Source organism: Stigmatopora nigra, chromosome 11, assembly GCF_051989575.1.
Source record: "Stigmatopora nigra isolate UIUO_SnigA chromosome 11, RoL_Snig_1.1, whole genome shotgun sequence".
NCBI classification, from domain to species: domain Eukaryota; kingdom Metazoa; phylum Chordata; class Actinopteri; order Syngnathiformes; family Syngnathidae; genus Stigmatopora; species Stigmatopora nigra.
The window spans coordinates 1,961,497-1,973,659 of record NC_135518.1 but is presented as its reverse complement, the minus strand read 5'-3'; the positions used below and the strand labels follow the sequence as shown (position 1 = coordinate 1,973,659).

Here is a 12,163-nt window from a genome sequence, read left to right as displayed (position 1 = left end):
AATTTTTTGATGCTATTAGCTAATTTTAATATTAGCCTGTTTCTACTTCCACAAGTTCTTTTGATTCATAAATGGAAGAAGTTACCAGAGTCTTGTTCAAAAGGCGTGGCTTTATATAACAGATCGATCTGGACCCAACACCTCATACAGAAGCAAGAGGAAGAAGGGTAACTCAATACATTTTACAAAGCACCTATATAGCAATGATCTCCGCCCTCTGAAGATGTGTGTGTGTGAAAAGCCCCCTATGATCCCACACATGGGTCGTCCTTTAGCTCATGTCTGTCGACAGTAACTTCTCTTTCTGTGAGCACAAAAGGCCATAACTTCTGGGAACACAAACAAACCGGGGAAAAGGAGTGAGAAACTAAAGTTCACACACTGGTCATTCTAAGATAACAGAGCAGAAAGTAACTTCAGCGTCTACGCCATAAAGCATAGATAGCTCATTATTTACGCAATAAATCATACAGGGTTCATCAAGCGGCTATGTTCCACGTACGTGAAGTCGTAAAAACAATATTAATCATATATAGTGGTTCAACCTTAGTTTCATTTGCTTAGTTAGTATTAGTTTGCTTAGTTTGTATTAGTAAGTTACATAATTGTCGTTAGTTACCATATTAATATATAATTCCAACAACACGCATTAGTAAAAGCTATGTTTTCCAAGCCTAATATAGTCATCCATCGACAATATACTATATTCTGAAAATGAAAGTTGTTCTATTGAAGTCGCCACCAGGCGTCACCCCGCGTCAACGTTAATATGGAAAGGCAGCCTCTAAAACGAGCCAGGTTTACAAATCCCGTATAGGGAGGGAGTAGTTAAGAGGTGGAGCCACCCAGCTGGGATCTGACCCAGAGCAAGCGAGCCAGATCAAATTTAGATCTTCAAGTTCTGAGATGTTCAGTTTTTATCATTTGACGCTTTGACATATCCCCTATCATCTTGGATAATTAAAATGAGTTTGTACGAGGCCGACATTGAATCCAAGCAGCGGCTCACCAGCCGCCTGCATAGTTGAAAGCTGAAGGAGACGTGGAAACTAGCACAACAAGCAAACCGAGGTACGAATTTACAATGGCAACTGGTCTTTGACATGCACTGCCCGTCGGCATGAGGTGTAAACAGTCGACCAACTGGACTCGAACCAGTCCCGTCTGATGGTTGAATAACAGTGGGCACTGAATTCGAGCGACGGGTGGAGAGCTACAAATCCGAACTGGTGTGAGAGGACGGGGTTGATTACACTGAGAGCATGCCGAGTGACGCCATGTGGAACCCGGCGACGAATGTGTTGAGAGCCGCTGTGTGCTTTCTACTGCTACTACAAGCATTCCTTCACCCTTCTACAGGTAAATCTAGGACATTGCTGATTTGCGAGACGCTTTTTGTCGATAACAATGAATGAAGGTCGACATTAGTTACATTAGGCATTGAATGCTTTTTGAAATAAACTTTTGATTGTCACTAACTCGGAGGTAGAAGTTTGTACTATTGTGGTGACTTTATTTAGGAGAACGAGTATTTTTTTGTAGCAAGCCAGGTACTGTACTGTACTGTACTATACTGATCGGTTTTTCTCCAGAATGTTTTTTTAATCTTCGTAGAAATCCATTGGAACCATCACATTTCAAATAGTGTGTTATGTGCCATGGGCCCTGATTCCGAAGGATTTTGACATTGGTATGGCAACAAATGGAAACAAATATCTGATTGGGCAGCATGGGTCCAATTTTGACAACACTGGCAAACCATGTAATCAGACTAAAAATTCTGAAATCCATATGGTACAATTGAATTCAAATAATACTATTTTCTATAAAAGTAGGTATGTGCTAGAACACCACACCACTGAAAACGTCTCCTAGTCTTTTTTTGTATTACTATTTCCTCTTGGCTCAATCATCGACACCACAGGCTTATGCCAATAAATAACTGTGCAGCACCTTGCGATTAAAAATATACAAAAATACAATGTTTATGTCAGTGCAGGTATTGTGCTGTAAAATTGTATGACACTCCTTTTCATGTTTTGTTTTTGACTGATTGATACTCCTTTGGTGTATTGTGGTTCATTTGCCGTATCATGATTTTGACTTCTCCTGCAGGTCTTAATGTGTGTATGAGTGGCAGTGCAACTTCATGTGAGGAATGTCTCCTGATTCACCCCAGTTGTGCCTGGTGCGCACAAGAGGTATGATTGTTTACCAATTTGCTTTTAAGACCAGTTTTCCAACATCGATACAGCTTAAACTGTGCTGTCTTTGTCGTATAGGATTTTGGGTGGGGCCGCACCCTTTTGTCACGGTGCGACTTTGTTCAAAACCTTTACAAACGGGGCTGCCAGAACCGCTTTGTCGAATTCCCCACGAATAGCATTACGGTACAACAAAACATGCCTTTGAGCTCCAAGGGGTTTGGTTTGACCCAGGAGGATGTGGTCCAGATTCAACCGCAGAGCATCTCCCTCAATTTGCGACCAGGTGAGACGGTTTTAAATTAATCATGTTAAAAAACAAGTCTGTTTTATTAAAATTTTGTCTTGCAATGTATTTATGCTCTGTTGCTAAAGGTATTCATGTTTTCACATTTTTTGACTCCCCCTTATAACCTATTATTCAAATTCCTGAAACCTGCTGACGGATGGATTTCACACTGGGAAAATAGGAGAACAGTCGTGGTTTGAACTACAGGTGCGCCAGGTGGAGGATTACCCAGTGGACCTCTACTACCTAATGGATCTCTCCCTCTCCATGAAAGATGACCTGGACACTATCCGCAACCTGGGGACAAAGCTGGCCCTGGAGATGGGCAAGCTCACCAGTAACTTCCGTCTGGGCTTCGGTTCCTTCGTTGACAAGAATTTGTCGCCCTTCTCCTACATGGCACCAAAGTATGAGGAGAACCCCTGCAATGGGTAGGTAGCCCTATTAATACAGAATTACGGAATTATCTTTGCCATGCGCTAAACACATAATGTGAATATTTTTTGAAGAGATTTAATTAAATTAAATATGAAGTTATTTTTATTTCCTTTGTTAAAATACTTTGAAGCTCTAATTAAAATGTGCTAAGTATCAGTTTGGTACATTTCCATTATTTCTGAAAATATTGTATTTTTAGATATTTATAATATAATATTTGGATTTTTAAAAACTGTTAATAATAATGAGTAGGACTGTATTCGTCTCACATTTGCAGCTCAGGACCTGCGGAATCAAATTTCTTTAATAAAAGAAATTATTTAAATGATAATAAATTGTATATTAAAATGTAATTGCATGGTGAGTTGGCAAGGTGGTTGGTGCTTGTTGTGGCGGCAACAAGAGAACGCACTGGTAAGGAATGCCATCAGGCTCAAGATGGAGTCCTATCAGGCCTTTTTGGCTCGCTGTACTCCGGAGACTACTGACGGCACACGTGTCTCTGAAGCATAAATCCGGATATGGTACACCATCAACATAGTAGATAGTGGGGCGCTGTTCACCTTTTGTGAATTGGTGGGCCGAATACTTTTCAGACCTCAACTCCGCAACACGCCTTCCCATGACCCAGTCTACATTTGTTTTGTGGACTTAGAAGAGGCGTTCGACCCTTGTTTGAGTACCAGGAGCGTAGTTACGTGGGGTCCAGTCCTCTTATGACTAGTGTCAGAGTCTGGTCCGCGCAGTAAGTCGGATCCGTTTACAGTGGGGCTTGGACTCTGCCAAGACTGCCCTATGTGATCGATTACGTTCATAACCTTTATCAACAGAATATCTAGACTCAGCTGTAGCGTTGAGGGTTTGATCTGGTTTGATTGCCTTAGTATTGCATTTCTGCTTCTGGCAGATGTGGTACTGTTCGCTCAATCAAGCCATGATCTTCAACTCTGGAAGGAATCCCAGGCAAGTGTGAAATGGTTGGGATGATAATCAGCACATCCATAATCTTAGATTGTGGTCCACAGTCAAAAATAGGTGGCATGCCCTCCTTGGTCAGAGACTAGTTCAAATATCTTTGGGACATGTTCACAAGTGAGGGAAGAATGGCGCGGGAGAGGTCGGGTGAATCGCAGCGTCTGCTCCCAATTTACCGGTGGATCTATGTTCTTACCCACATCTATGGTCACGAGCTGTGGGTCATGACTGAAAGTCCAAGATTCCAGATGTTACCGGCTGCCTATGAGATAAGGTGAGATCTTTCATCTCGGATGGAATCGGTGTAGAGCTGTTGCTCTTAGCGATTGAAAAGAGCCATATGAGTTGTGTCAGGCATCTGATTAGGATTTCCCCTGAATGCTTCTCTGGTAGATGTTTTGGGCATGTCCCACTGGGAGGAGGTCATGGGACTGAGCTAGTTCGTGCTGGGCAGACTGTGTCCTGGCTGGCCCGGGAATCCTCAGAGCTGGATGAAGCGGCTGAGAAGCAAGTCCTTGCAACCTGACCTCGAGTAAATGGAGGAAGATGAGACAAATTAATTTGTAAAGTAGTATAATCCGTGGAAACATTTTGATGAATTACCGTATTTTCTTGCAAATACGCCATACTTGTCGCTCAAAAAATGACGGAATTCAGGGTATGGTTTATATGTGCACAAATTAAACTTGACATGCAGGGAACTGCAAGGTGACAAAGACAAAACGCCATAACTCAAGACAATAGGGCAGATATGGTCATTTATTTCAAAAAAGAAAAGATAAACATAAAACGCTGAACAAAATTTATTTCGACGTCTGAATGAAATTCAAGGAAAGAAAACATATCTTGCGTAAAATGTGAAGAAATTCACGTGCGCCTGCCTTTGTTCGCTCAGGGCGCTGCCATCTTACTGTAGTTAGATGCAGTGGCCATCAGGGCCTTCGAGGCCTTCACTGGTGGCCTAAGAAATATCTGAATCATATATTATATTTTGTCCATCATTACGGATTAAATAATTAAAAATTGTCTTTTAGCTTCCTTGGATTAAGCTTCCTTGCATTCCTGGTTGCACTGCTTCCAGGTGTGTTTTCATATTAAAGCATTTAACCAATCACATTTCAGCCATTATTTGTTGCCAGGATCAGTTATCTGCCTCAAGGCCTTCATAATCAGTTCTGCAGGCTCTGCTCCATTAAACACGCATTGATAAGACTGTTGCTTTAACCAATCAGATTTTGAGTTGGCAACACCACAATGCTTTCTCGCAGGCATAGGTATATGTCGTTGCCTTCTCGGTGGCACGTTATCGCTTTCAGCAACTATGATTGGTTAGTCATGTAGTAGGCGGACCAAAGCCAGTGTGAGCCAACCAGAGCTAGCAAATTCCACCTACAATGGCTGACGCAAGAAAACAAGTGCATTTGGTTGCAGATTTGCTGGAAAAGCCGTTTTCCAGATGGACTGTTCCAGAAAAAATGGACATCATTAAGAAAGGGCGGTCAACTCCGAAGCTGGCAAGCCTATTACAGCCGTTGTGTGAAAAGGGTGTGTGCGCCACTTTGAGTTAACTAACTACGAGCGCTATATCGGTTCACGGGCTCCGAGGAACAATGCAAAGCTTGCAGCTTGTTGTTTGCCACCGATTGACATGGTGTTTGGAGCAACACTGGATTTGCAAATTTGACTTGTTTAACCAAAGCACCAATGTGGCGCCGTTCAAGCGGGAGCCTGTGGCAGTAGGTCTGCACCAAGGGTGTCAGACTCTTATGTTTTTCATGTTTTACAGCCCTTCTTTCTTTTTTTAAATGACATTTTAATATTTCCTAATACATTCCTTTTTACTTTACTTTGTACTTTATACTTTTTACTTTAATGTTTTTACAACTTTCCTTGTTCTGTTAGCCTGGAATTTTTCGGCCACTTCTTTTTCAGCCTACGCTGTCACACACATGGAACTATCTGTTACAATACGCAGCAGAAGGAGCAACACCTCGGTACCGCCGGAGGTCTGGAGCTGGACAAAAGTGCTGGGAGAAGAGGCAACGCTTCTGACCAACCATTCCATCGTGGGATGGGATGGAAGAGCTGTCGGCCCCTACCAGCAACGGAGTCGAGGTTTTCTGCCCTGCTGCTGTTTTCTTCAGCTTCAGACTACTGAGTAACTGTGCGGATAAGCTTGCAAGAGCGACTCTGCGTATTCTCCACCTTGGTCACAGTCTGCAGCAGTTCCCCATCTCGTGGAAGACTTCCTGTGTGTGGTTCCAGTTTTTGTCCAACTTTAGAAGGTCTTTTTGAGTCCGACTCAGTTACCGCAACCAAAATGGCGCTGTTTAAGCGGCAGCCGGCGGCCACGGTAGCTCTGTCCACTCTTGTTTTTTGTGTTTTTGCTGCTTTTATGTTTGAATGATTTGATGATTCCATTTACTTTGATTTGCTTTGTACTTTGTGCTTTTTGCTTTGCAGTTCTGTCTAATCACCCTCTTGCTACTGCCGCAATGTAATTTCCCGAATACGGGACGAATAAAGTTATCCAATCCAATCCAATGAGACACCAAAGCTCTGCCGGACACTTACAAGCAACGGTGCGGTCCAAAACTTTTGGAGAATTCAGAGTGGAGTTACAATTCAACGAGCAAGTGTGCACGGAAGCGGAGCGCCACAAAGAAAAGGTGAAGAAAAATAGGGAAATGTTTGATAGACTGCCTCCGGTCACGGTGTCATCGCATCTTGGAGCATCATGACGGATGGGTATGAAGAGGAGTTTGTGCGGTGTGCTGATGGATTTAAAGCACGTCTGGATGATTTTGTGATTTAGTTTTTTGCTTCACACACTAAATGCTATTTTTGAGCATTGAGATGTGCTTTTTTCAATACTTCAGAACAACAAACTGGATGTACAGTTTTGTCTTGCAAGAGTAAAGGAGTTTTGTGACACAGTTGAACGCGAGAGGAGCTGATAGGAAATCTATGAGGCCACCAAACGCAGTCAAGTGCAAGATTCTGGCGTGCACTACCAACAACTACACAAAAGGATTCTGGACAATATTATTTGCCAGACGTGGACCAGATTTCAAGAGCACGAAAGGCTGATGTTTCTTTCCCTCCTTGGCTCGCAGATGTTTCGGGAATACCAGGAAACTTTCCCAAATGCAGCCTTCTCCACCTTAACGCAGAGCCACGGAACACTTTTCGCTCTGCCTCGGCTAAGAACGGAACAGAACTGATTGTGATGTATGCCACGGATGATTTTAAAATCTAGTAAAATCTCCCACTGATCTCCTTGACTTCCCTCAGCAGAAAAATCTGAGTGAGAGCATGGGGCAGCTGGCCACATGTGTTTGGCAGTGACCATCCCCGTGTCCACTGCTTCTTTCGAACGGACATTTTCAGCCATTAAATAGAATAAAAACTTATGATAGAAATACAACAGGACATACTAGACTAGACAGCATTAGCTTAATGGCGATAGAAAATAACTTCTTGATGTGCAACGCACATGTAATCTGTTCGAGAAAGTAATTGAAATCTTCTTGAAGAAAGAATGCAGGATGGGTTTTGTGTATAAATAAAAATATTTTTTGTTGAGTAAAAGTCTATTTTCCGAAATAATATTTAAATTTTTGAGCTTATCATTGATTATTTTTATGTGTCGCAGCTGTAGCTGCAGGAAAGGTTTTATAGACATAAAAGAGGAGGGGGTCACTCTGAATTGGTGGCCAGCCGATCGCAGTGCAGGCAATTTAGAGTGTCCAACCAGCCTACCACGCATGTCTTTCAAATGCAGGAAGAAACCGGGTTACCTGAAGGAAAACTCATGCAGTTCTGCAAGAACATGCAAACTCTTCATGGGTGGACCAACCCGGATTTGAACCCAGGACCCCCAGACTAACTTCTTTAACTATCAAGGAACGGTGGGCCAATGAAAACAAGGGAGTGGACAGTAGTAGGCCTGCGGGCTGTAGTCTGGACAACTGCTGTAGACTATAGTTTTAATGAAAATATATATAAATAAATGCATGTAGTTGAGTACAATAAAAGCGAAATAAAACAGGTTTATAATAATAATAAAGATTATGGATGGAACTTGTGGGCTCTAAAGTAATCTCGTGAATTTTATTCACCTGGTTCAAAGAATTATACATTGGTCCTTCTTCACATTTGATGATTTCTAGAAAGACCTCACACTCCGTAGCAGAAAGCGAATTATAGACTTCCTCCGTGTTATTGGCCCTCGAGGTGAAAGTGCAGTGCAGCCAGTGCACATCACTTGCTATTTGGGTTATGCTAATTTTTGTGTGTGAATCGCAAAGCGGCATATTCAGAATCAATTGACGGCGATTGGCCGTCAGATTAATTGAAACATAGCATTTGATTTATTTTTATCCTTGTGCTTATTTCTTCCTAGATACAAGCTGTTCCCGAAATGTGTACCCACGTTTGGCTTCCGCCATATCTTGTCGCTGACAGACAAAGTTGACCGCTTCAATGAGGAGGTGCAGAAGCAGATGGTCTCCCGCAACCGGGATGCCCCTGAGGGCGGGTTCGATGCTATTCTACAGGCAGCAGTTTGTGAGGTGATGTGGACCCATTAATCATCTTTTAGAGCTGGACAATGTGACAAAAATGATCATGATTATAAGAAAATAAAGATTAGTCTTTCGATAATTATCATGATAACTATGTCAGGATATTATTTCATATTACGAACTATCACATCTTTTTGCCTTTCAAAGTTCTGTGATCAAGTAAATAAATTATTTTCCTCCTTATTTAATTATGAAAGTTTTGTTACCTTACTATATTAAAAAAGAACATAAAATACAATTCTGTCATGCAATAACTATAAGAACTCCCTCCTTACACTTAAAAGAATAAAACCTGCAGAAACTTTCAAGCACAAGCACCTTTATTTTTTAGAATTTGCGTTCAAGTCAAAAGTTGCTTTTCAATATAAAACAAATAAAATACTCAACTAAAGATATCATCACCATTGGCAGGTTGAGCTGGGTGATAGGACAAAAATTGTTATCACGATTAAAAAAATGATTATCAGTCTATCGATAATTATCACGATAACATCACATCTTTTTTTTCAAATTTGAAACTTCTGTGAATACGTAAAGCCTCAAAAAAAAGAATCCGTAAATTTACCTCACATATGGCCATTTACAAAAAATGAAAGATAGTTGGATGAACTTAACCCTTTTTTACCCAAGATAACAAGTTTTAAAATGTGAAAGGTATTAGAACATTTACATAAAATGGGGAAACACCTTGATATGAAGTAACATTTTTACAGGCTCCCCTCAAATGAGTAAAGTGGGTTAAGAACATTTTCAATGAGGCTGTTCTGTGAACTGGCATTTAAGAAGGAAAAAAAAGAACGCCACAGAGAATTCACTTGGAGTGTTTGGTGGTTCAGCTTTGTGTTGTCCCGCAACACATTTTCGCTCATTTTGACCATGTTATTGTGCTTTTGGATTCATGTTACGTGTTAGCCTTTACAGTGGTACCTCGACATGCGAGCAGCCCGACATACGAGCAATTCGAGATCCGATTAGCATTTCGGGCATATGTTTATCTTGAGATACGAGACAAATTTTGATATACTCATAAGAACATCAATGTCACTGTGTCCCCGTAGCTCCTTCGTTAAATGTCTCTGGTCACAACTCCCTTATTATAATGTGAGAGGTTCACCACTAATAACTAACATAATGTCTCTGCTAATAATGATGCTGATAATAAAAGCATGGCAGGAGGACACCATATCTCAGCTGCAGGGCTGTTTATCCCACACCATTTGGGAACTTTTTGAACACTACAACTACATCAAAAACTATACGTTCACGATCACTGTTAATTTTCCTAACCAAAAACCCTGGTTGACCAGTGAGAGACAGGCACTCATCAAATGCTGTAACACTCAGTTCAGTGGACAAGTTACAATAGCAGACATGAAGAGAGGCTTTAAAAAGACCAACACAGCATATACAAGGAAAATTGAGGAGCACTTCACAGAAAATAACCCAAAGAAGATGTGGATAGGAATACAACACATCATTAATTACAATGACAATGATTGGGTGTCTGTTAACACTGATGCCTCACTAGCGGAGGAACTTAACCGTTTCTTTGCCTGTTTTGAGACTGACAAATCAGATTTAGTCTCAACACATCCACCACCTTGCAGCAGTACACTGAAGCTTCAGCAACATGAAGTGAGACAGGACTGTGAACACCAGGAAGCTGGCCCTGACAGAGTACCTGGTAAGATGAGGTCAACAAACTCTCTTCGTTGTATTTGGTGAACAATCACACACTAAACAACACAAAAACTAAAGAAATAATCCTGGACTTTTGCTAACGCAACACAGATCTGGCCCCACTCCTCATAAATGGTGTATGCGTAAACGGTCCAGTCCTTCAAATTCCCGGGGTTCCACGTCACGTACAAGCTCTCCTGGTCTACCAACAACACGGCAGTGGTGAAGAAGGCCCAGACATCTTATTTGATTATTGACATTTAATTAAATAGATTGCATCACTGATAAGAACCTTAATGAAATGAAAAATGAAATGAAAATCAGACATAGGCATTGTCGTCATCATTGACTTGACAAAAAGCCTAGTAGTCATCATACCCTCAGCAGTGTATGACGAAATTGTATAGTGCTTCTCCACAAGTTCGTCTTCCCAGGCGAGACCCATTGATGACATGACATATTCATACTTGTTAGCTCTCCGCCTCCTTGAGCGCCATCAATCTGGCGACTGCAAGTTGCCTCATCGATGCCAACAAGAATAAGACTTACCTCTCACTGTCTTCTTACTTACCCTCCCTCAGTCAGCCTGTAGAAGGCAGATCTGTTACTTCACTGCAACTTAATTTCATAGAAGGGTTGTCGTGTAGTGTTCTCGTCACATCTCGTGTTGCTGCAGGTTCAGAGTCCTGATGGCTGTTGGGAAAAAGCTGTCCTTGAGCCTGTTTGTCCGTGCTTTGTAGGACCTGTAGCATCTGCCAGATGGAAGCAACTGAAACAGGCCGTGTCCAGGATGGTATGGGTCCCCAACAATGAGGGACTGCTGAGGTACCGGGGGTTGGCAATGTCTTCCAGTGATGGCAGAGAGCAGCTGACGATCTTCTGGGCGGTGTTAATCACCCTCTGCACGGCTTTTTTGTCTGCTGCTGTGCTTCCGGCATACCACACTGTAATGCAGTATGCCAGGATGCTCTCCACAGTGGCTCTGTAGAAGGTTGCCAGAAGCTAGGTCTCCAATTTGTTCCTCCTCAGTACCCTGAGAAAGTGGAGTCGTTTCTGGGCCTTCTTCACTACCACTGTGGTGTTTGTGGACCAGGAGAGCCTATCCGTGACATGGACTCCCAGAAATTTGAAGGACTGGACCCTGTCTACACATACTCCGTTAATGAGGAGTGGGGCCAGGTCTGTGCTGTGCTTGCAAAAGTCCAGGATTATTTCTTTAGTCTTTGTGGTATTTAGTGTAAGATTGTTCGCCGAGCACCAAAGAGACAGTTTTTCGACCTCGTCTCTCTAAGCCGACTCATCCCCGCCTGAGATGAGTCCGATCACAGTGGTGTCATCGGCAAATTTGATGGAGTTTGACTGGTGGGCTGGTGTGCAGTCGTATGTGTACAGGGAGTACAGAAGAGGACTCTGTACACAGCCTTGTGGTGAGCCAGTGCTCAGTGTAATGGAGGAAGAGAGGTGTGGACCCAGTCTGACAGTTTGTGGTCGGCCAGTCAAGAAGTTCTTTATCCAGCAGCAGATTGAGGAGGATAGTCCAAGGTGGGAGAGTTTGTCCTTCAGAATGTCCGGCTTAATGGTGTTAAAGGCTGAGCTATAGTCAATGAAAAGCATCCTCACATTATTCCCCTGGTGCTCCAGGTGGCTCAGTGCTGTGTGTAGAGCCACGGCGATAGCATCCTCAGTGGACCTGTTTTCTCTATAAGCAAACTGGTGAGGGTCAACGGGGGAGGGGGGGGGGGGGGGGGGTTCTGATGTTGCGGGCCACCAACTTTTCAAAGCACTTCATGATCACAGGCGTGAGAGCAACAGGCCTGTAATCGTTCAAGCTGTCGATGGTTGGCTTTTTGGGGACACGAATGATGGTGGCAGATTTCAGGCAGGCAGGAACGATGGATTGTTGCAAGGACTGATTGCAGATGTCTGTGAAGACTCCAGCCAGCTGTTCAGCACAGGCTTTGAGCACCTTGCCAGGTATTCCGTCTGGACCA

The 12,163-nt window shown here is 42.7% G+C and overlaps 1 protein-coding gene across 1 annotated transcript in view; it reads left to right on the top strand.

Moving 5' to 3' along the window:
- Positions 1–201: 201 nt before the first annotated feature.
- itgb5 (integrin, beta 5) overlaps positions 202–12,163 on the top strand; it is an 82,575-nt gene continuing 70,613 nt past the window's right edge. Inside the window, 6 exon segments of the mRNA XM_077728818.1 lie at positions 202–1,071; positions 1,183–1,359; positions 2,116–2,201; positions 2,283–2,490; positions 2,675–2,924; positions 8,312–8,480. Coding sequence (XP_077584944.1) covers positions 1,263–1,359; positions 2,116–2,201; positions 2,283–2,490; positions 2,675–2,924; positions 8,312–8,480 — 810 coding nt within the window. The 5' untranslated portion in view covers positions 202–1,071; positions 1,183–1,262.